Raw genomic sequence first — 26,046 nt, forward strand, 5'->3', positions numbered from 1 at the left:
ACAAGCTACATGTTTTCTGTCCAATGTCACACAAAGTACTGCCCCCATGCCAACATGTCTCCCACTATTTATGTAATCGTTAACAATCTACTGTATTGCTGTACATGCTTTTTTAAATAAATAACAAACAAAATTAGCTTTTAGTACAGTATTTCATAAATTACATTGACTCTTATATATTAAACATATGAGTGAATCTTAGCACATTTATTAATTTAAAAGTGTACACACTCTTAAGTACTGTTCATTAACAATACATAAGTAATTTTTATTAATTACAGAACATTCATGTTTAGGGCAATATCCCTACCAATTACAGGACCTACACCCTTCAATACAATTACAATGTAGTAACTGCCCTAGTTGTATCTATTCCACAAGTACATGTTTACCTACACCCCTATAGTATTTACGTCAGAAATTTTCTGTTTATGGTCAAAAAATACTTTTAAATCAGTTTTAATGGACTGTTACGTCTCGACAAGTAGTGATAGATCCTAAATTTCCTGCAGAAGGGACGGTATCCAGAGGAGAAATACCTTTGGTATTTCTGGTACATGACTCTTGGTAATCCTCCCAACATGCCCATTTGCAGCAGCTTCCAATTGCCTCACAGTACTCAGGGCACCAGCTGCTTAACATCAACTGTCTTATCCAATAGCTGAGAACAGCATACACCATGGATCCGCATTGTACCTGGTACGGTATTTTACAGAACAGTAAATAAATAACTTTCAACTAAGCTTTTCGATTCTCTTTTAATTTATGGGTCTGTCATGCTGCAAGTATTGCCAGTAGTATTTTAGAACTGAAGTGACTAACAGCAAAATGAGATATCTATTATGACAACAACAAAACTTGGTACAAAATTTCCTGTTTCTTTGAAACATGTTTTATGTTGTGATCAGCAACAAATTCAGTAAGAGCATTAATTTATTATAAATGTTGACAATATTGTATTGTTATTGTATTGTATTGTATTTTTATTGATCCAGGCAATCATAGTATTGTACAGCTGTACATATGATATTGGATAGGTCAAGAGAGCTATTTACAAGTAATTTTTACAAATTGATTTTTACATTATATACACTCCTGTTAAAAGAGAAATTAATGTGACACTTTGTTAGTTATTGCTGATTTACTATGAAAGAGGTTACACACAACACTTGCAATTTTAAAAAATTCATGAACATACGCGTTTGCAGTGTCAAAAAATTCTCAGGAATGTACCTTTTTTCAGATAAATAAAGAATGATTTTTTTAAAATAAGGATAATGTGGCCAATAATTTCTAAAAATCACAAATTAAATTTACATTTGACCATATAGTACGAGTTTTTTGCGGTACTTACAAATTTAAAAAAAAAAGCATAATACATTATGATGTACATGATAATTGACACAATTAATGAAAGACTATGTGAACATGACATGAACAGAAGAATATCATAATCTAGGATTTCAAAGTAGGCCTGTATTGTATTGTATTGTATTGTATTTTTATTGATCCAGGCAACCATAGTATTGTACAGCTGTACATATGATATTGGATAGGTCAAGAGAGCTATTTACAGTAATTTTTACAAATTGATATTTACATTATTTTGTAGCAAGAAAATTATCTATCTTCAACAAAACAGTTAATACAAATCAAAGAGATGTAAGGTTTTACATACGATATTGGATAGGTCAAGGGAACATATTTGCAGGTAATATTTAATAAATTGATTTTACATTATTTTGCAATGAGGAAGTTAGCTATCTTTAACAAAACAGTAAATGCAAATGTTGTATGGTAAAATACAAACAGCCAATACAAATGCAATAGTAAAGTAGTCCAGTGTATTTCATAGACATGCACAGTATATAATTTTCAGACCTAATTGAACATTTATCATATTTTTTACATTTTTAACCCCTTTCAAAAAAATGATCAACTGCATAAAAGCAATGGTCCAAGAGACATTTTTTTAACTTATGTGTGAAGGCTCTTGGGTTCTTTGTTGCTTTGATTTCATTGGGTAAATTATTATACATTTTTATCCCAACATTTAAAACACTTTTTTGGTAGCAGGTAGTTCTGGACTGAATCATATGTAGGTCAGATTGCTGCCTTGTTGCATAGTTATGAATATCTCCATTGAATTTTAGTGTGCAGTCATTGTTTAACAGGTATGACTTGACAAATGAGACGATATTATAAATGTAAGCAGAGGGCAGTGTCATAATGCCTTTTGTTTTGAAATGTTGTCTGCATGATTCGTTATGTCTTAGATTACATATTATGCGTATTGCCATTTTTTGCATTTTGAAAATATATCTACCTCCAGGTGAGTTCCCCCAAAATATGATTCCATACTGTAATGTAGAATGGAAGTAAGCATAATATACATGTATGAGAACAGATTTTGTGACTGATTTTTTGAGTATCCTTAAAATGTAACACACAGTTGAGAGCTTTTTTGAGATATAATTTGTGTGTGTCTCCCACTTAAGATTTTCTGCAAGCCATATGCCAAGAAACTTGACAGAGTCCACACACATAAGCTCTTGGTTATTTAAAATCACATCAGGCATTTCTTGTTTTTGGGATGAGAGTCTGAAGTTGATGTAGGTTGTTTTCTGTATGTTTATAATCAGTTTGTTCTCGTTGAACCATTTGCTGAGTGACGACATAAGCGGTTTAATTTTTTGGTTGTGGTCCTCTGTATCAGTACCCATTATTAGAATACTTGTGTCATCGGCAAATAGTGTGGTATTTCCTGTAGCAAGCTTTGTGCTTATATCATCAATGTATAGCAGAAACAGTATGGGTCCCAGGATTGAGCCTTGTGGCACACCATATCTAATAGGCATTGTGTCAGAGGAGTGGACAGTAGATTGATGGGTGGTTGTATTCTTTTTTTCAAAATTAATTTCAACTTTTTGAAATCTGTTTGACAGGTAAGATTCTAACCATTTGTTTGCAATTCCTCTTATACCTTTATTTGCTAACTTCTTAAGGAGTATGGTATGGTCAATTACATCAAACGCTTTGGATAAATCTAAAAAGATACCAGTAGTGATTTCTTTATTATCCAGTGCTTTTAAGGTTTCGTTGAGATACTCATAAATAGCTGTGGTAGTTGTCTTTTGCTTTCTAAAACCATGCTGGTGTTTTGTCAATAAGGATAGTTTATTAGTAAAGTCTTCCAATCTGGCGTAAAATAATTTTTCAAGTATTTTTGAGAATGAGCTGAGTTGTGCTATGGGCCGGTAATTGGCTACATCATTTTTAGAGCCCTTTTTGTGAAGTGGGGTAATTTTAGAAGTCTTTAGTAGGTCAGGGAAAACTCCATTTGTAAAGGATGCATTTATTATGTGGGTTAGGGGTTCTACAATGGATTCTCCACATTTCTTTACAATTAAATCTATCCAACACAAGGGTGTCTCACACAAAGAAAAATTCTGAAGTTGGCTTATATATGTAAATAAATGTGCAAATTGCACAGATTTTTTACTTAGCTGAATTTGTGACCCTCTACAGTGCAGCATCAGTTTATCTCTGTTAACATTTTGAAAGTAGTGGAGCATCAATCAAAGAACGTCTTCTGCTTGTCATGGCTAACAATGTTTGGTAACTTCCTGCTCCTGTCTGTCTGTCTTTTCCTAAACAGGACAACTTTATGTTTTTCATTGATATATTTATTGTTATTTATGAGTTGTCTTGCTTGTAGCTTTTAGTCATAAATAACATTTGATTTGTTCCTATTTGAACAGATGTATCTTTGCTTCAGTTATCACTTCACCTTAGTTTTGCATGCCTATTTTCTCTCATTATCTCAAAAAGCAAGAGACAATTTTTCTGAAAAACATGATGAATTGACATCTTGTTATTGATTTTAAATTGAACTGTGTTATCATAGAATTTTAGTTATCTTTATCATGTTTGGAACTATGTATAATGGAATATAATTTGTTCAACAGTGACATTTCGAGAAGCAGAACAGCAGCATGGTGCTGAAATAACTGGTCTTAATACCAGCTGTAATGTAGCACAGCTAGTTAGTTCAGGCCTGTTGGCCTTGAAGCAACCACAGACCCCAAGCAGCAGGAACAGGGATGGAAGTGGTGGCAACACAGTGGCAGCTGTATTTCGATTACTTGGTTTGGAGCCTTCACGTCTTCGAGCAGTCACTCTCAATTCTCTTCTTTTTATTGCACAGCTTGTAAGTAAATATTACTGCAGAATGGATTTGCATTCCTTGCACTTATGAAACACTGAAATAAAGTTGTATTCTTAGGAATATCTAATTTTTTATGTACTGTGCACCAGCATAGGAAGAATAACTTAAATTTTTCTACTGTCATAGAGTTCTGTCTTACTTTTTTCTATTTTAAGCAGTGTAATGCATAGTATTGATCACATAGAGACATTTTCTATAATAAAATGATCACACTAAATATGTACAACTAACAAAATTTTCTCCACAGTGTTGTATATTACTCAGCACAGCATAACAACTTAGCCTGTTATACCAATACCAATGCTGAATGTTGAAACTAAATCAGAAACTTACTTTCTGTGGTTGCGTTTTTTCGTAGACACATCCTGTTGTATTTCCAAAAGCATTTTTGCGTCAGTTTTACATTTTAATTTATACTATTTCACTATAAATTTAAATGTAGCCAAAGACTCACAGACAAATAAAAATTAATCGTTGCCAAAATAGCTGTGCATGAAGTGTTCAACAAATTTGAAACTTGACAGAAAATCCAAAGAAGTTTTGGTGAATAGATCAAAGCCACCCATCCAGAAACTGTGTGACCATAGTGGTGCTGAAATGGAGGACAACACAAAAAAAGCCCAAAATACTAAACGTGCTATTCAAAATAGTTCCGCAGTGGAAATCATCATACAAATGACAGGATGGCTGATATCAAATTAAGTGACCATGGGGTAGAAAAGCAACTGAAATTGCTCATCAGATGGAAGGCTACTGGACCTGATGGAATACTAATAAGATTCTGTTGAGAGTATGCAAAGGAATTCCCCCGTCCCAACAACAGTGTGCCACAGGTACTTGGAGGAACAAAGTGTTCTAGATGATTGGAAAAAAGCTCAGGCTATTTCTGGTTAAAAGAAGGGCCATCAAGTAGATGCACAAAACTGTAGGCCTATATCTCTGACATTGGTCAGTTGTAGATTTTTGGAATATTTTATCTTTGCATATTATGACACTTATGGAGGCCAAAAATCTCATTGATAGGAACCAATATGGGTTCTGAAAACAATGAGCAAGTGTAGTTGTTCCATTAAGTTTCGGGTGTGCAGCCGCAAGAAACTTAACGGAACAGTCTTTGCGCCGCCAAAACCTGAAGATTCACATCAGGTCTGTAGTTTTCTATTTTAAGCTTATCATACTGCTGGCTGCCTTGGGTGCTGCTATCTTAATCTGCTCCCCAAAATTCCTGCTTAATGTCTGGGGTATATTCAAAAAGTAATTATTTACGTAATTAGGCATGGCATATTTATCTACCATTCTATTCTCCTCATCTTTTAGAATAATTTCCTTATCTTTGATAGGTACCCTGCTTTCTTTTCTCACAATTTCCCTTGCTATTTTAGTTTTATTTCTGGACTGTTTTATTTCTATGTCATTACTTAGTAACTTTGCATTTGCAATTGCTCGGTATATTTTCCTATACCTTTTTACATATTCTATAAAATCAGTATCTGCACACTCCCTCAACTCTAAATTGAGCTTTTTCATGTTTTCACATGGTTTCTCCCCCCATGAACCATGGACCTTGCCGTTGGTGGGGAGGCTTGCGTGCCTCAATGATACAGATAGCCGTACCGTAGGTGCAACCACAACGGTGGGGTATCTGTTGAGAGGCCAGACAAACGTGTGGTTCCTGAAGAGGAGCAGCAGCCTTTTCAGTAGTTGCAGGGGCAACAGTCTGGATGATTGACTGATCTGGCCTTGTAACACTAACCAAAATGGCCTTGCTGTTCTGGTACTGCGAACGGCTGAAAGCAAGGGGAAACTACAGCCGTAATTTTTCCTGAGGGCATGCAGCTTTACTGTATGATTAAATGATGATGGCGTACTCTTGGGTAAAATATTCCGGAGGTAAAATAGTCCCCCATTTGGATCTCCGGGCGGGGACTACTCAGGAGGACGTCGTTATCAGGAGAAAGAAAACTGGCATTCTACGCCGTGGAATGTCAGATCCCTTAATTGGGCAGGTAGGTTAGAAGATCTAAAAAGGGAAATGGATAGCTTAAAGTTAGATATAGTGGGAATTAGTGAAGTTCGGTGGCGGGAGGAACAAGACTTTTGGTCAGGTGAATACAGGGTTATAAATACAAAATCAAATAGGGGTAATGCAGGAGTAGGTTTAATGATGAATAAAAAAAATAGGAGTACGGGTAAGCTACTATAAACAGCATAATGAACACATTATTGTGGCCAAGATAGACATGAAGCCTAGACCTACTACAATAGTACAAGTTTATATGCCAACTAGCTCTGCAGATGATGAAGAAATTGATGAAACGTATGATGAGATAAAAGAAATTATTCAGGTAGTGAAGGTACACGAAAATTTAATAGTCATGGGTGACTGGAATTCGAGAGTAGGAAAAGGGAGAGAAGGAAACATAGTAGGTGAATGTGGATTGGGGCTAAGAAATAAAAGAGGAAGCCGCCTGATAGAATTTTGTGCAGAGCATAACTTAGTCATAGCTAACACTTTGTTCAAGAATCATGAAAGAAGATGGTATACATGGAAGAACCCTGTAGATAGTAGAAGATATCAGGTAGATTATATAATGGTAAGACAGAGATTTAGGAACCAGATTTTAAATTGTAAGACATTTCCAGGGGCAGATGTGGACTCTGACCACAATCTATTGGTTATGAACTGTAGATTGAAACAGAAGAAACTGCAAAAAGGTGGGAATTTAATGAGATGGGACCTGGATAAACTGACTAAACCAGAGATTGTACAGAGTTTCAGGGAGAGCATAAGGGAACAATTGACAAGAATGGGGGAAAGAAATACAGTAGAAGAAGAATGGGTAGCTTTGAGGGATGAAGTAGTGAAGGCAGCAGAGGATCAAGTAGGTAAAAAGATGAGGGCTAGCAGAAATCCTTGGGTGACAGAAGAAATATTGAATTTATTTGACAAAAGGAGAAAATATAAAAATGCAGTAAATGAAGCAGGCAAAAAGGAATACAAACGTCTCAAATATGAGATCGACAGGAAGTGCAAAATGGCTAAGCAGGCATGGCTAGAGGGCAAATGTAAGGATGTAGAGGCTTATCTCACTAGGGGTAAGATCCCCCTGGACTGAACCTACGTTAAACAACCTCACTCCCATTTACTCTTCAGTCTTCTCCTCTTTCCCTTTCCTCTTTAGCCATTCATGCATCTTTTCATCCTACATAGTTGTGTTTATCTTTATACTATATACCTCTTTACTTCTGTATGCATCCTCTTTGGTTTGAAGCTGGCACATTACTTACAGTAGAATATCTTTGGCTTCCCTCTGACAACCATGCCTCCATCCTTGCTACCCTCCCTGTTTCCCTTTCCCTGTTGCTTCATAACCTGGGTTGTGAGTAACTGAATCTACTTTCCCTTCTTCCCTTTCTTTCCCCTCTTCCCTCCCTGATGAAGGAACATTTGTTCCGAAAGCTAGGAACATAAGTTTTCGGTTCTGTTTTTTGTGTATCTATCGGCTGTACTGAGCTGAGGAAAGTACTGGCCAGCCCCTCTATCTCTCTGTTAGTATTTGTTTCACATCTTTATATGAGATTTTCCATTAATCATTTGGAGTATATAGAGGGTCTATACAAGGGCGATGTACTTGAGGACGATATTATGGAAATGGGAGAGGATGTAGATGAAGATGAAATGGGAGATATGATACATTCCATTAGAACTACTGACAGCCTTGGGAAAGCCAGTCCTGACAAAACTCTACCATCTGGTGAGCAAGATGTATGAGACAGGCGAAATACCCTCAGACTTCAAGAAGAATATAATAATTCCAATCCCAAAGAAAGCTGGTGTTGACAGATGTGAAAATTACCGAACTATCAGTTTGATAAGTCACAGCTGCAAAACACTAATGCGAATTCTTTACAGTTGAATGGAAAAACTAGTAGAACCTCGGGGAAGATCAGTTTGGATTCTGTAGAAATATGGGAACACGTGAGGCAATACTGACTCTACAACTTATTTTAGAAGCTAGATTAAGAAAAGGCAAACCTATGTTTCTAGCATTTGTAGACTTAGAGAAAGCTTTTGACCATGTTGATTGGAATACTCTCTTTCAAATTCTGAAAGTGGCAGGGGTAAAATACAGGGAGCGAAAGGCTATTTACAATTTGTACAGAAACCAGATGGCAGTTATAAGAGTCGAAGGGTATGAAAGGGAAGCGGTGGTTGGTAAGGGAGTGAGACAGGGTTGTAGCCTATCCCCGATGTTATTCAATCTGTATATTGAGCAAGCAGTAAAGGAAACGAAAGAAAAGTTCGGAATACGTATTAATATCCATGGAGAAGAAATAAAAACTCTGAGGTTCGCCGATGACATTGTGATTCTGTCAGAGACCGGAATGGACTTGGAAGAGCTGTTGAACGGAATGGACAGTGTCTTGAAAGGAGGGTATAAGATGAACATCAACCAAAGCAAAACGAGGATAATGGAATGTAGTCGAATTAAGTCAGGTGATGCTGAGGGAATTAGATTAGGAAATGAGACACTTAAAGTAGTAAAGGAGTTTTGCTATTTGGTGAGCAAAATAACTGATGATGGTCGAAGTAGAGAGGATATAAATGTAGACTGGCAATGGCAAGGAAAGCGTTTCTGAAGAAGAGAAATTTGTTAACATTGAGTATAGATTTAAATGTCAGGAAGTCGTTTCTGAAAGTATTTGTATGGAGTGTAGCTATGTATGGAAGTGAAACATGGACGATAAATAGTTTGGACAGGAAGAGAATAGAAGCTTTCGAAATGTGGTGCTACAGAAGAATGCTGAAGATTAGGTGGGTGGATCACATAACTAATGAGGAGGTATTGAATAGAATTGGGGAGAAGAGGAGTTTGTGGCACAACTTGACTAGAAGAAGGGATCGGTTGGTAGGACATGTTCTGAGACATCGAGGGATCACCAATTTGGTATTGGAGGGCAGCGTGGAAGATAAAAATCGAAGAGGGAGACCAAGAGATGAATACACTAAGCAGATTCAGAAGGATGTAGGCTGCAGTAGGTACTGGGAGATGAAGAAGCTTGCACAGGATAGAGTAGCATGGAGAGCTGCATGAAACCAGTCTCAGGACTGAAGACCACAACAACAACAACATGATTTCTTAATGCCAAAAGTCATCCAAGAACTTGGCTTTATGTGTCCAGTAGACTTGATTCTGGTCAGTTTCTTTGGGAAACACACCTCAAGGTTCATCATACAAATCGATGCAAATACACTATATGCCTCATCTGTACTTGTTTGTTTCTTAACATCTAACCAATTTTCATTTTCTAAGATACTTATGAACTGATGACAGCTGTCCACAGAGAAGTTTCTTTTGTAAATATTATTTACACCTTTATCTTCCTTTGACCTTAAAGGGATTTCAATGGTGAGAGCATTGTGGTCAGACAATCCTAAATCTATGTTTGTTACCTCTATGTCAGTTGTTGACATATTTGAGAAAATGTTGTCTACGAGGCTATTGGAGGTGTTTGTTATTCTAGTTGAATTGTTTATGTGTGGTGACATGTTGAAACTCTTTAATATGTCCAAAAATTGCCTTTTTTGTTGACTTTCAACTAGAAGATTAATACTGAAATCACCGGAAAGAATAATCACAGTTTCTTTTTTGTAAAAAGTATTTAGCAACAATTCTAATTTATCAAAAAATACTTCTATGTTTCCACATGGTGACCTATACACTGTTATGACTATGACTTTTTTCATCAGGCCATATAGCTGGACAGCACCTGCTTCAAAGAACTTAACTTCTCTGCTTCACATCTCTTTTTAAATTCTAACTCTTGTCTAAGGTAAATACCAACTCCACCACCTTTTCCAATTTTCCTACTATAATGATTTGCCAGTTTAAATGGATTAATATGAACACTACTAATTTCATGGTCCTTACACCAATGTTCAGTAATACACATCAGGTTGGGTGTTACTGCTATTGCGAGTTCACAATATTAGTTCTTGAGGCACTGCACATTTAGAGTCATAATCTGTAGAACAGGGGAATGAGCACCGATGGTATTTCTCCTTTCGTTTAACACTGTTAACCTGGAGTTTTCATTAAGGCTGGATACCAAAAATCCTGTTTCTTGTTTCTGTTGCTTTTCCTACTTGAAATGGATGATGCTGATTAATTGTGCATACTAGCTGTGGCAGCTGATGACATTTTAATATTAACTATAGCAGATGTTGATGTTTTTAGTGCTTCAGCAAATGTTGCTCTTGTTACGGTTTTCATTTCTTCTGCTTCAGCCCTCATTTGAAGTGGGATTTTAGGGAACTTTTCTATTGGTATACAGCTTATTTCTTCTTGTATCTTTCCACCCATCATCTTTTTTTCCATAATAGTTCCTGTGCTGTCCATGCCTCATGAAATGATTTCTCTCTGAGCCGTTTGCATCCACAAAAGTTGCACACTTAAAAGCACAGCAGATCTTCCTAAATTTAATATTTGTTGACTTTATTTCTATGTTTACACATGATTCCTTGACTAGATCATGTATATGTGGCACACTTACAACAAGAACCTTTAAATTTAGATCTGACAGCTTTTTTAGAATTGTTTGAAGTGCCCTTGTCACTAGTTGGCTTTCATTGTTGTATATGCCATTTGCTCCAGCTATTAGCACACAGCATTTTCCAGTCTTAACTAAGTTTTCACAGTTATTTACTGTTTCATTAAAGGGAGCACCAGGTTTGACAATGGCTGTTACTTTAAATTGGGACTGCCGATCATTTATTATTTGTGCCACACCCTTTGCATGACTATCACCTAATACACAGACTTTATATTTGATATTGTGAGAAGTTTCATGGGGCTTTTTGCAGTTGATGCTGTTATACAGGGTGATTCAAAAATGCATGTAAATATTTTAAGGGTGTATTTGTGAGGTAAATATAAGACAAAAATGTTCTATAAATGTTTTTCCATAAACGTTTAATTCCAGAGTTATCGTTAAATACGAAAGTCATGTCCGTATCAAAACGACGGCAGTGCAAGCAGCAGGATGCCATATTCTGGTACGTAATTCACATACGTATCTCCCAACAGTTGATTCGAAACTGCATGAATAGTGTTTGTTTTTGTTAGCACGTGATGTTTACTCCTACTGTACGGAAGATGGCGCTGATGTTGTTGGTAACGGAAAAGTACGTCCTGTCGTTCATTCATCGTCAGAAGGCTAAAGGTTTCGTGCACATGATGTACTCAAACAGTGAGTATGCTGATATGCACCTTGTGTATGGTGCAGCAGATGGAAATGCACTTGCAGCAAGACGAAGGTACAGTGAGCTGTTTCCAGGAAGACAGTTACCAAGTCATCAGACGTTTGTATCTGTGGACAGACGTATGCGGGAGTATGGCATTCGTCCTGGGCCACATTCAGGTCGACCACTTGAGCATGCAGTGAACGTCGAGGAACATGTTTTGGACCTGGTAGACCAAGATCCATCTATCAGTACGAGACAAATTAGTGCAGCTGTACGACTTCCACAATCTACTGTATGGCGGCTGCTTCGGAGACAACAGTTGCATCCATTTCACCTGCAAAAAGTGCACGAATTGACACCTGAAGACTATCCTCGCCGTCAGCAATTCTGCCAGTGGTTACAAGAGCGTCATTTGAATGATCCAATGTTCATTCGGCGGATATTATTCACAGATGAGGCCATGTTTACTCGTGCGGGTGTAATCAATTCGCATAATATGCACCAGTGGGCTGTCGAGAATCCTGGCGCGAGAATTGTGCGTGGATATCAACATCAATTCTCCATAAACATTTGGTGTGGTATTGTGGGGAATTACTTACTCGGACCTCATGTTCTGCCTCCAAGGCTGAATGGGCACGCGTACTGCGAATTTTTGGAGGGAGAATTGCCTGGATTGTTACAGGATGTCCCTCTTGCAACACGAGCCACCATGTGGTTTATGCACGATGGTGCTCCCGCCCATTACAGCCGCAACGTAAGGGCGTACCTCAATTCTGCGTATCCACATCAATGGATAGGTCGCGGAGGACCAATTGCTTGGCCAGCCAGATCACCTGACCTGAACCCTTTAGACTTTTATTTATGGGGCCGACTAAAGACATTGGTGTATTCTTCTGCAGTACCGAACAGAGAAGTGCTACAACAAAGAATTGAAGGTGGTTGTGAAATTATTCGTGGAGAGTTGAACAGACTGTGTAATGTGCAGAGATCATTGATGCGACGAGCACGGGTCTGTCTGCAAGTTCAGGGACAGCATTTTGAACATGCATTGCATTAAGATTTGTGCAAATACAGTACAGTACAGTACAGTCTGTAAAATGCTTCAATTTTCCTTAGTTATTGTGCATTGCTGTAGTTCAATCAACAGGACCTAAATTAATACAGTGTTCGCGAGGAATTGTTTCAGTTTGTTACGTCACGTTTATTTATCAGTTTGCGTTGTTAGTCCAAATGCACTGTAATTAAACTGTGAACTCTGGGAATTAAATACCTTACGTTGTATTGAATGTATTATCCTGTTTTGTTCATAACTCTGTAATAAGCCAAGTATGGAAAAAATTGTATAGAACATTTTTGTCTTATATTTACCTCACAAATACACCCTTGAAATATTTACATGCATTTTTGAATCACCCTGTATACAGAGAAGTCACAATGCTAAGAAAATTATCACAAAATGCAGGAAGACCTGCAGAGGAACAATGCTTGCTGCAAGGAGTGGCAGTCAACCCTCAACATAAATAAATGTAACATATTGTGAATAGAAAGATCCTTTATTGTATGATTGCACAATTGCAGGACAATCACTGGAAGCAGTTACTTCTGTAAAGTATCTGGGATCATATTACTGACAATCGGCCATTACGGAACTTCTTTTTTATGAATCTTCTGAAGACCATATAACATGGGTGGCACAAAACAATGAGGTCTTAGTCTTTTGGCCACTTTTTTCAGAATAGAATAAGAATTCAACAGTGCTGATGTTCTCCTTTCCACTTTCGCTGTGGAATTTTTTTCAATCTTCTGATATATTGGTTAATTCAGCAACTTATAAATCTTCTGTTGATAAACCTCAAGTGGCAAAGCATGTTGGCATTTCCCTTATCCACTGGTGAGACCACTGTGTGAGGATCTTCTTGTAGCTTTCTTAGTGCGGCCCTTTCTATGGCAGAAATGTTGCTCTTCTGAGGTTGAGCTTTCATGAGTGCATGACTTGTTTCATGTCTTATTACTTCTGCAGAATCACTAGGAAGAGGTCTAACAGCTTCCTCAATAGCACTAATAAAATCAGTCAGCGGCAGGTTTCTCAGTGTAGGGGTGAAGTTCAAGCCTTTGCCAAGCACAGACAGTGTTATGTTGCCCAAAACCTTATCTGTTAAATTGACCGTGGAGCATCAAAAAATATCTTCTTGCAGTAACTTTGCTAATAGGTGACTGATCTATTAAAACTGTCCTGATGTAGACTCCTTATGAACCCAGTCTGATTCTGCCCAGGTCACACCATCGACCCATGCCTAGGAAAGTGATGGCAGGCTGGATGCAACCTTCATATGCAGATGAAACAACTGTTTCGATATGGCATCAGTTCACACCAAGTAAACCAGATCCTCTCTTTCACTAGTGCTAGGCTCACATTTTGTGTAATGAATATTTGCAGTGGTGGTCTGGATAAAATTTCTCACTCTGGCAAACTTCGGAATAAGGCCATTGTCCTGACACATCAGTAAAAAATACAGAACTTAACAATCTCGCTTGTTTATTGCGTAGCTTGTCCAACTTCTGAATTTTTAATGCCATCACCACCCCGAAGAGCTATCTGATACGATTCTTGCAGTTTTCCCGGTGTACTGAATATTCGATGAGGTTTCGGGATTGCAGTCAGATCATGTTAACTTCTTGCTATAATATTTCAGCTGCTAACCATCCAACCATCTTCAGGTGAGTGTCCACCAGTGGAGACTGAAGATGGTTGGACAATGGCCAAAAGACTAAGACATCATAGTTCTGTGCTACCCAGGTTATATGGTCTTCTGAAGATTCATAAAAAAGAAGTTAAGATATGGCCAATTGTCAGTAATATGATCATGTATAATTTCGTATATGTCTCACCTCTCTACTCAGACATTTTGTGGGGAAGAGTGCACATCATTTTCATAACTTGGCTGCCTTTATCAATAGACTGAAGTCACTCCAACTCAGTGAAACTGACCTACTAGTGAGCTTCAATGTCATCTCATTTTTCACTAAGGTGTCTCTTATGGACTCATTGTCACTCAACAGCAGTAAGTTCACAGCCGACAAAACAACACTTTTTCATCATGTCCTTTCCTCAAACTACTTTTTATTTAACAATGAGCAGACTGACCTTGTTGCCACGAGCAGTCCTCTCCCCGTTTTGGTATCAAGCTTTTTTATGGAAGACTTTGAGGAAAGGGCACATGATTTGCCAGAACTTAAACAGAGAGTCTTCCGACAATATGTGGATGACGCTTCTTAGTGTGGCCCAATGCTGAAGAAGAACTGTCATGTTTCTTGCAACATCTGAATGCAACCCACAAGAACATTCAGTTTATGATGGGAATAGAGAATGATGGTTGTTTACCATTTTTGGACAGCTTGGTTACTGGGAGAGTGGATGGCTCATTAGGACATTCTGTGTTCCATAAGCCCACACATACAGACCTCTACCTGCAATCATGGATTTGCCATCACCCTTCACAAACTACTGGCATCCTTAGAATGTTAGTGCACCAGGCTCATGTTGGTTCTATGAAGACCACCTTACAAAGGGGCTACAACATCTACAGTTGGTGTTCAAAGATAATGGTTACCCTCCACACCAGATTAGCACAGCTCTAAAGAGGAAGAAACATGAGCACCCACAACATCAAGAAGATAAACAGCTGTTCAAGACCAGGGTCTTCCTTTCATACGTCAGCAACCTTTCATCTAAAGTAGGCAGGATCCTAAGGAATCATCAAGTAATCTTCTGGCCACCCTTCTCATTGTGGTAAAAGACAATCTGGTTCCGCAGAAGGCTGGTTCTACATAACTCCTTGACAGTGTGACAAAGCTTACATAGGTCAGACGATATGCACAGTACATGAAAGATGCATTGAACTTGAGTGCCACACTTGCCTTTCACAATTCTGTAAATCAGCCGTAGCTTTTAGTACCACAGGAGACTCTTATGGATATTTCTGCCACAAAAATCTTGGCCCCAGCGAGAACTTTTTGGGATTCAGTAATTAAAGAATTTGTGGAAATATAACTAGCATAAAAGCTTACAAATCATGATGGCGGCTTTCAACTGGACAAGGCTTGGGACCTGGTGATCTCTCTAGTTTCTTCGAGAGAAAACACTTTATTCATAATGACATGTCTGGTGACATCTGACATCTGGTTTTAGTGACACGAGTGCACACTCCAACAGAGGGTGGACATGTAATTTCACCTTTACACATGCGCTTGTGCACCACAGATAGAACAGTATTTGCAGAGAGTGCAAATTGGAATAGAGGACACTCCTGTGATGGCCACCAAAGTGCATGCATTTCTGCACCAGTTTTTGCTATAAAGCCAATGCCGGGAACTTGCAGTCTCCAGTGGCGTACACTCACCTGAAGATGGTTGGACAGTTAGCAGCCAAAATATTGTAACAAGAAGTCAACATGATCCAGCTGCAATCCAAAAACCTCCTCAAATATTCCTCCTATGAATATATTGTGAAAACACCATGAAGATAAAATAAGAGCCCTTACTGTGGTTTCCCACAATTGTTCTGCCCGCAAACTATTTATGTCTGGAACAGGAAAGAGGAGAAGTGACAGTGCTTTACAAAGTACTCTGTGCAAATCACCATAAGGTGGTATGTGGAGAATAGATGCAGATGTAGAAATCACCTACTTGAATTTCTGTCCATCATTTACTTTCAAGAGGTGAAATGTATAGTGCTGCTGATAGACAGGTATAAAAGTAAATGTGACACATTTCTCACTTTCTGAACTAAAAATTCCTTGCTTGGGGAGGAGAGAGGGGCAGGTTGGGGACGATTAAAAAGAAAGGGTAGGTCACTCAAATTCTAGGATGAGAGGGATCAACCTGCAGTGAGGACAAAGATAGACGAAGATGAAATGGGAGGCATCAGAGAGAGTGGCTTAAAGGTGATACATTGGTAAGCAACGAGATTCTGTTATAAATTACCTTCTTGAAACCCTTAGAGAAAACTCAAAAGAGGGAGATTAGTCTATAATTAGAAGTCACATGTTTGATTCCAATTTTACAAATAAGCCATTACCATCACACATTTCTGTCTTCCAGGTGATACATCTTTATTCAACTAGTTACGAAGGTAACTCAAGGGATTTGCTTCCAAGTCAGCATAAGATTTTAATGCTTTGTTCAAAATAGCATCATAACCACATGGCTACAGAACCAGGGTTTGGTTTAGGGTGGGAGCGGGAGGGGGGGTGGGGGGGGGGGCAGGCAGGTTCACATTTAAATTTGCTACTGCCTGCTCCCTCCTTCCTGCCCTCCGCCCCCCCCCCCCCCCCCCCCGTCCCTACCAAAACGAATATTAATTGTGGTCATCCTCACTTCTGTAATGCCAAAGATGCCTACAATTTTAATAGGGATTGCAATAAAATATATGTATGCATAATATTTGAATACAATAATAATAAATTAGTTAAAACCATTATTTAGTACATTGTTTTAGTATAAATCCATGACCTTGCAATTCAGAGAAATATAGAGAGCACTTTAAATGCATTAGACAAAAAATTGAGAAGACGACAGGTCACAAAATTAACTTAAGAACTATAATAGTAACAAGCTCTAACAACTTTGACAAGGAAGCTTACTGGCAGATTAAAACTGTGTGCTGGACCGAGACTCGAACTTAGGACCTTTGCCTATCGTGGGCAAGTGCTCTACCAAATGAACTACCCAAGCTCAATTCATGACCTGTCCTCACAGCTGTACTTTCACCAGTACCTTGTCTCCTACCTTCCATTCTGGAAACTTTGACAATATCATAATTTATTAGTATAAAGTAGAAATGTGTCCCAACCATTATCAGCAATTCACTTAGTACAGCAGCTGTGAACACAGATCTGGAGACAATACCTGTGTGAGCATGTAAATGTGGAGGAACACTGTTCCTTTGAGACATTTCTACTTGTGGGAAGTCACTTTTTCACCTTTTTTCTTCTTCTTTTTTAATGGAAGTCTAGAAGTAGAATCTTTGACTACTAATCAGAATGTCATGGGTGCAGGGTTTGATCGAAGCCACTGCTTAAATTTCGAATAAAATTCAATAGTAGTATAGTGGTGGTGGCCAGAAACTTGTGATATGAGTCATTCTCATTCTTCCAACAGCCTTGGTCAAAGATGAAAGAGGATCACATAAATGTTCAGAGTACCCTCTTGCCCTTTGTTACAAAACATGTGGCTCCTTTCCAGCTGTTATGGTTTTAAATTTCATCTTCAGTAACATTATTTTTATGACATGTACACAGTATGAAAAGTTCCAGCTATTGGCACAGGGCCTAACCAGCTTAACTTTATTATCAGTCAAATTCCTTGCATTACCAGTAGATAATGAGCTGATTAGTTTGCCTAAGAATCATACTAATTGCAGAAAATCTAAAAACTAAAGTAAAATCCACCCGAATAGACCATGAAGGTGCAATGGTACTGACTGGTCACCTTGTCATACTCAGCCCATTGACATCACTGGATGCAGACACAGAGGGACATGTGGTCAGCATACTGCTCTCCTGGCTGTTTGTCAGTTTACAAGACCAGAGCCATGACTTCTCACTCAAGTAGCTCCTTAGTTTGCCTCACAAGGGCTGACCCATTTGCCAAAAGCGCTTGGCAGGCCAGATGGCCACGAATCCAAGTGCTAGGCCAGCCTAACAGCGCTTAACTTTGGTGATCTGGTGGGAACCAGTGTTACCACTGCAGCAAGGCTGTTGGCAATTACAAAACATCACTGATTTTAAATTTCATTATTGTTGTTCATATGTAAACATAATACCCAATTACTACCTTCCTGATAAGATCAATCAAAAAGATATAGAAATAACTGTGTATATATACAGCTAATAACAGAGACATATTAGCTACGTTTGCACTCGTTCAGTTCCAGATAATAAATGTCTTTAGTAAAAACATTGTTTCTGAAATAGAATCCCATGTTTAGGCAAACTAGCCAGCATTACTCAGTAGAAATTATTGTTGTAGCTAGAAGTTCTTTTTAAAACAAATCTCCCTCTTCTATTCATGTGCTCAGAAATGTAAATATTTAATTTTAATTATGTGTGATGTTTTTTAATGGCTGACTGTGTAACTGTAAAAATTTTTTATCAAAGTGTACAACAGTTAAAGCAAATGGTAATAGTAGGATCAGACTATGTACTGTGTCACCTTCAATAGTTACTTATTGTGTACATATTTTGTGTATTGCTGTAACTACTAGACTTCAAAGATAATTATTTAATAACTAGATTCAGTGACTACATTAGTCATATATGTTTGCCACGTGTGAAGTTTTGTGAATACTTATGCTAATGTTAGGTAACTGCATTCAAACAGTCATATTGTAGGACATCAACCAAGCATAGTATGTGGCTACACATTTACCTGTGCATAATTTAAATAAATGAGACTATATCTGGCCATAAAGAACAGTTTATTCAACTTCAAAGTGTTATAAAAGTGTTTGAATTGTAATCTTGGTGCAGAGTAAATCATTGACAGTAGCCTACTTTTGACAATCACTTTTCAGCCACATTCAATGGAGGTGCAGTTGCCAAAGGCATATTTGAACAGGTAATGGATAGGCTACACTAGGTGTGGGAAACTGCTCTTTAAATGTGGAAAAATCAGCAATGGTCAGTATCATGAGGGTACAGAAGACTGTGGAAACCACTGCATTAAAGACACCTAGTGTGCATTCACAGGAAATGTGGACTGTAATTGAAAAAGTGTCATGATGATCTCTCTATTGGCAAAAAATAATGGATTAATCCCACATTCTGACCTCCAGGAGGAGATTGCCAAGATAGAATAACAACCAAAGTGTAGAATCTTCAACTTTTGTAGTCCTGTCTTCCTCAGTTGTGTGTAATATTATGGTATATTGATAATTTTTACTTATGGACCGTCTGACAGCAACTGAATAAAACACAATTTTAGTGCCATACGCGTTTCGCCTTTATTTTCTGCAAGGCATCATCAGTGGCAGGTTGCGCAGACAATTTCTTACATATTACGCTCCTGTTGCATTTTTGGTGTTGTTCTTCTTCTTAGTAATGCCAATTTGCGGTTTTTTCCCACATTCCACAGCACTATGAACTGAACGCTTGTTTCAATGCAATGAAACTCCTTAAACCAGGAGTGGTTGTGGTTGAGTGATAATTTCACATCACAACACAAGTTTACTAAACAGTGTACTACATGACCATTTCAAGTGCTAGACTGTATTTTGTTTCAAATTAGTGTAAGGTAATGTGAAACTCGCTTGTACCTGTAACCTTTGTAACTACCGAATTTTCGCATAAACTATGATGATTAAAGTAAAATGTATTATAAACATTAGCTGCATGATTTTAATTATGACATTGTAATCAATTTTTGTTTTTGAATAATCTTAATACATTACTGTGTATTTCAATTGCAGGTTATCCATGGAATTTAATTATCCATGGTTTTCAAATCCCCAATTACTGTGGGTAATGGAGAGTGTATTGTATGTACAAATATAAACTCTTCTACTGAAATATGTTTTTGTGGGTGGGATTCATGAACTCCATGACAACTTCCTCTATCTCCACCCCCTCTGGATCCCCATCTGTAAACACCAAAACCTTCAGTGTCCTAAGATCTTCTGGTATCTCTCTCTAACAACTGATATGGAAAAACTGGTATATTCTGGTGGAGTTAAAAACTTTGTAATATGATCATTAGTATTAACCAGAATCTGCATCACCAAGCTCAAATATTCTGATAAATTATAGAAAGAGTGGACAGTAATGAACTCTTTTACTATGTTTTTTACTATATTGCGATTTCAAATTTCTTGTCTGATTGTTATTGGTTAGATGTTACTCTGAACTGTAGGTCAGTATGCATAGACTGTACACAAATCATTTTTATTTCTAGTATTGTTTTAAATGTTCAACATTCTTGTTTAGGCCTAACTGTGAATGTTGTGAATATCAACTGAAATACACAAATAACCATAACCAATCCCTTTAATGATCTTACAACAATGTGTTTGAAGGACTAGATCTCCATCTCTTAGGTGGATATGTTTAAATAAAATGAAACTGCCTGGCAGATTAAAATTGCTGGACAAGGACCGAACCTAAGACCATTGGTTTTCCTTTGAAGAGAAATTAACTTTTCGGACACACAGTTTTCCGGACAGAATGTGGCATTGTCTGGTACTGGACAAGGAGACAAATTGTTTTAGTGGTTGACTCAAAAGTTATGTGGATGAACAAATAAATAAAATAAAACTGAATTAACAGGTCAAATCCAAGTAATACTTGCAGGGGCATTCTCAAAAATGTCCAATTCCTCTAAAAACTGCCGTAATTGGCACACTGGACTTGCATTCGGTAGGATGACAGCTCAAATCTGTGTCTGGCCATCCAGATTTAGGTTTTCCATTATTTCTCTAAATCACTCCAAAGAAATGCCAGAATGGTTCCTGGCTGGTTCCCCATTCTTGCAAAATGCTGAGCTTGTTCTCTGCTCCTAATGACCTTGACGTCAAAGGGATGTTAAACCGTAATGTTCTTTCTATTATAAGAATAACAATATGAGTTAGTATAGTTTGCTTGTCACCACACAGAGAAGCCATTGAGCAGCAGACAGGTACTTTTCAAAGTAGACTGTTGGAACATTCATACAAGCACAACTCACATATGTATTGCCAATTTCATTTCCAGTTACTGTGGCTGGTAGCGGTTTATAGGAGAGGCGTAGGGTGGGGAGAAGAGAGATGGCAGTGTTTGGATAGGTGAAGATGCTTCAGGGCTGCCTGTGGAAGTGTGCAGAGACAATACAGGGACAGCATAAGGTAAGCTGTGCTTGGTGGGGGAGGGGAGAGAGAAACAGGGAGAAGGAGCAGGGAATGGGATAGAAACAGATGGGCAACAGGGACCAGTGAAGGTTGATGGTGGGGAGACTATGGGAATAAAGTATGTGTTGCAGGAAGAATTCCCACCTGCAAACTCCGAAACATGGTGGTGGTGATGGTGATGGCAGTGGATGGAAACCAGATGGCATGGACTGTGAAGCAGTCATTTAAGTCAAGCACATTGTGTTGCATGGCATGCTCAGCAACTGGACAAATAGTTGTCTGTTGGCCATAGTTTGGAGGGACAGACAGCTTGTTAGTGGTCATGGCCACATACAATGCCTCAGGCTGATTGCAGCAAAGTTGGTATACTAATGGTTGCTTACACCTACCCCATCAAAGGCAGGGTGACTTAGCAGCCATGCAGTCTATTAACTTAGTTGTAAACACTGTGCAGTACTTTATGCACACATGCCTACTAACAAGATTTCTTCATGTATGGTCACTGCCAAAAACTGCCCAAGAGACAGCTGGATGAGCCAGTTGCTGATCATGCCATGCAACACAATGTGGTTGACTTAAGTGACTGCTTCACAGTATATGGCATCTGGAGTCCTCCCAACACCATCAGCTTTGCTCACATTTCAGCATCACAAATGCCTTCTGTCCCCTCAACTCATATACATAACCTTTTCTCTCTCTCTCTCTCTCTCTCTCTCTCTCTCTCTCTCTCTCTCTGCATCTCTCTTACTCCTCAGCACAGCTCTCCCGATGGTGCACCTGTCAGTACACCCCTCCTGTCCCTGCTACATTTCTGCACACTCTCACAGGCAGCACTACAGTGTCTCTCCCCTTCTCCCTACCCTACCGTCCCTCCTCCACCTCACCCCACGTCTCTTCTGTACCACCACTACCCACTCCAGGTGAGATCACTATTCATTGCAGTGGTGCTGCAGCACCCGGAGATGACAGTGTCTATGCGTTTGTGAGTTGTACATGTATGTGGTGCAGTGGCACCCAGAGATGACAGTGGCGCTGCATGTGTGAGTTGTGCATGTATGAGTGTGTATGTTTATTTCTCATCTGATGAAGGACTTTGTCCAAAATCTAATATTTTCCAACACTCTACTTTTAAAAGTGCCTTTATGTCATTTAACACCTCCTCTATGCGGTGAGTTGCAATTTATCATAATTTATATTGTTATTCAGTTCTAGAATTAATCCCCTTAAAATAAATACAGGTGTAGGACATGGTCACAGCTAACCTCCTGTCCTCTTCAACAGTGTATTAGAAAAAATGGTAAGAATTTGGAATGAAAACTCAAAAGAAAATCAAATATCACCAATAAATGTGGTAAGAAAGAAATAGTATAGTGACATAAACTGCCTGGCATTTACAGACAATTTTGCTGGCCTATCTGAAAATCTAGAAGATGAAGAAATATAAGCCAATCTCTCGAAGCAGATAGCCAGTAGAGCAGGTTTAAGAATCTCTACAGAGAAAACCAAGTTTATCATTACTATAAAAACTGCACCATAATTTTTATAAATTGACGTTGGTGAAATAGAGGTCAAAAATTCAAGTAACTAGGAGAGATAATTCAAGAAAGTAGATTAGAAAAATCTTCCATAAATTAAATGAAACATAAAAGTGGAAGATCATATTGAAAAAAAATGTTTAAAATAAAAATGCAAAAATAACGCATTACAGCATTGAGCTTGTGGTATACAGCGAGAAGTCTTTTAACAAATGCAGACTTATATCTTTTGGACATTTATATGGAAGTAATGGCAATAAGCTGGCAAAATAGGTCTTCAGGTATCTCTGGGGAAATAGGTTTGATCGAAGAAGTTAAAAAAGATTTAGAAATGCACAACATGAAAGCAGAAGAAGCAGCAGAAACAGTTATTTTCAGAATGAAAGTGTTAAATTTCGAAAGATTTCCAGGCAAAAACAGTAAGAAGTTGTCTGTAAGGAAAAGAGAGGCAACAGGAAAAAAAATGAAAGGATACTCGAAGAAAGAGTAAGAGCAAATGAGCAGGAATCAAAGTTGTCATGTAGTCTCCAGCTGCCCAGAATGTAAATGAAAACATCTATAAAATTCACCACAGCTGGCAGCATTACATTACTATATGTTTCTTGTACGCATTGGAGCACAACCATTGCTTATTTTAATTTAGAGGATGTGTGTGTACTCCAAATATAAACCTTAGTGAAGTAAAAGGCAGGTTAGTCACAGAAGTTTTCTATTTGTTTGTTTGGTGGAATTAATTCTCTCCCTCCCTCCCTTTCTCTCTCTCTCTCTCTCTCTCTCTCTCTCTCTCTCTCTCTCTCTCTCTCTCTCTCTCTCTCTCTCCCACTCTCTCTGCCTTTTTCTCTCCCTCTCTGGCAAAGACTTCATGGGAGACACCCCTGCCATATGAGTGAGAGCTTGAAAAATCTGTACATCCAATCAAAACATGGAGCTGTATTCTCAGGCTATCTTCTGATAGTAAAATGAAGCGTCTTTATACTCAGAGTGCTTAGTGTCAAATACAGATATAGATGGAGCAAACAAAAAACATGTATCAATACCAGAAAAGGAAAGTTGCTACTCACCATATAGCAGAGATGCTGAGTCACGATAGGCTCAATAAAAAGATTCACACAATTAAAGCTTTTGGCCATTAAGGCCTTTGTCAGCAGTAGACACACATACACACACACATATACACACACACACACACACACAAACACACACACACACACACACACACACACACACACACTCACATAAACGCAACACTCAGCTCTCTGAGAATGCAGATGTGTGTGCAAGTTGCGTTTATGTGAGTGTGTGTGTGTGCGTGTGTGTATGTGTGTCTACTGCTGACAAAGGCCTTACTGGCCAAAAGCTTTAATTGTGTGAATCTTTTTATTGTGCCTATCGCGACTCAGCATCTCCGCTATATGGTGAGTAGCAACTTTCCTTCTCCGGTATTGTTACATCCCATCCTGGGTTTTCCATTGTTTGAAAAAACATACACTACTGGCCATTAAAATTGCTACACCAAGAAGAAATGCAGATGATAAATGGGTATTCATTGGACAAATATATTATACTACAACTGACACGTGATTATATTTTCATGCAATTTGGGTGCGTAGATCCTGAGAAATCAGTACCCAGAACAACCACCTCTGGCTGTAATAACGGCCTTGATACACCTGGGCATTGAGTCAAACAGAGCTTGGATGGCGTATACAGATACAGCTGCCCATGCAGCTTTAACACGATACCACAGTTCATCAAGAGTAATAACTGGTGTATTGTGATGAGCCAGTTGCTCGGCCACCATTGACCAGACGTTTTCAATTGGTGAGAGATCTGGAGAATGTGCTGGCCAGGGCAGCATTTGAACATTTTCTGTATCCAGAAAGGTCTGTACAGGACCTGCAACATGCAGTCGTGCATTATCCTACTGAAATGTAGGGTTTCGCAGGGATCTAATGAAGGGTAGAGCCACGGATCGTAACACATCTGAAAAGTAATGTCCGCTATTCAAAGTGACGTCAGTGTGAACAAGAGGTGACCGAGACATGTAACCAATGGCACCCCATACCATCATGCCAGGTGATATGCCAGAAAGACGATGACGAATACATGCTTCCAATGTGCATTCACCGCGATGTCGCCAGACACAGATGCGACCATCATGATGCTGTAAACCGAACCTGGATTCATCTGAAAAAATGATGTTTTGCCATTCGTGCACTCGGTTTCGTGATTGAGCACACCATCTCAGGTGCTCCTGTCTGTGATGCAGCGTCAAGGGTAATCACAACCATGGTCTCCGAGCTGATAGTCCATGCTGCTGCAAATGTCGTCAAACTGTTCGTGCAGATGGTTGTTGTCTTGCAAACATCCCCATCTGTTGACTCAGGGATCAAGACGTGGCTGCACGATCCGTTACAGCCATGCAGATAAGATGCCTGTCATCTCGACTGCTAGTGATATGAGGCCATTGGGATCCAGCACGGCATTCCGTATTACCCTCCTGAACCCACCGATTCCATATTCTGCTAACAGTCATTGGATCTCAACCAACGCGAGCAGCAATGTCGCGATACAATAAACCGCAATCGCGATAGTCTACAATCCAACCTTTATCAAAGTCAGAAATGTGATGGTATGCATTTCTCCTCCTTACACAAGGCATCACAACAATGTTTCACCAGGCAACGCTGGTCAACTGCTGTTTGTGTATGAGAAATGTGTTGGAAACTTTCCTCATGTCAGCATGTTGTAGGTGTCGCCACTGGTGCCAACCTTGTGTGAATGCTCTGAAAAGCTAATCATTTGCATATCACAGCATCTTCATCCTGTCAGTTAAATTTTGTGTCTGTAGCACGTCATCTTCGTGGTGTAGCAATTTTAAAGGCCAGTAGTTTATATCAGGTTCATTGGTACAGTATCTAGTAATTCATCATGGCATACACATAATAACTTGTAATAGTTTACAAATAAGTCAGTGTCTCTTTTTTTTCTATTTGTTAGTGCTGTAAAGGAGGAGAAGTTTAAGGCAGAAACAGCAACTGACAATTTTGCTTATGAGATAGCAATAACATGTCTCCTTTTCTGTATTTTTAAATGATACTAATGAGTACCTTAATATATTTAGAGAAACGCAGTTATTTTTGTAAAATGTTTCTGTCTT

At 38.6% G+C, this 26,046-nt stretch overlaps 1 protein-coding gene across 1 annotated transcript in view; it reads left to right on the forward strand.

Annotated features, from left to right (window-relative positions):
• Positions 1 to 26,046, forward strand: part of LOC124622652 — a 97,290-nt gene that overhangs the window by 14,610 nt on the left and 56,634 nt on the right. The window contains exon 2 of the mRNA XM_047148430.1: positions 3,969 to 4,210. Coding sequence (XP_047004386.1) covers positions 3,969 to 4,210 — 242 coding nt within the window. The remainder of the gene's footprint in view (positions 1 to 3,968; positions 4,211 to 26,046) is intronic.

This window comes from Schistocerca americana, chromosome 7 (genome assembly GCF_021461395.2).
Source record: "Schistocerca americana isolate TAMUIC-IGC-003095 chromosome 7, iqSchAmer2.1, whole genome shotgun sequence".
Lineage (NCBI taxonomy): Eukaryota > Metazoa > Arthropoda > Insecta > Orthoptera > Acrididae > Schistocerca > Schistocerca americana.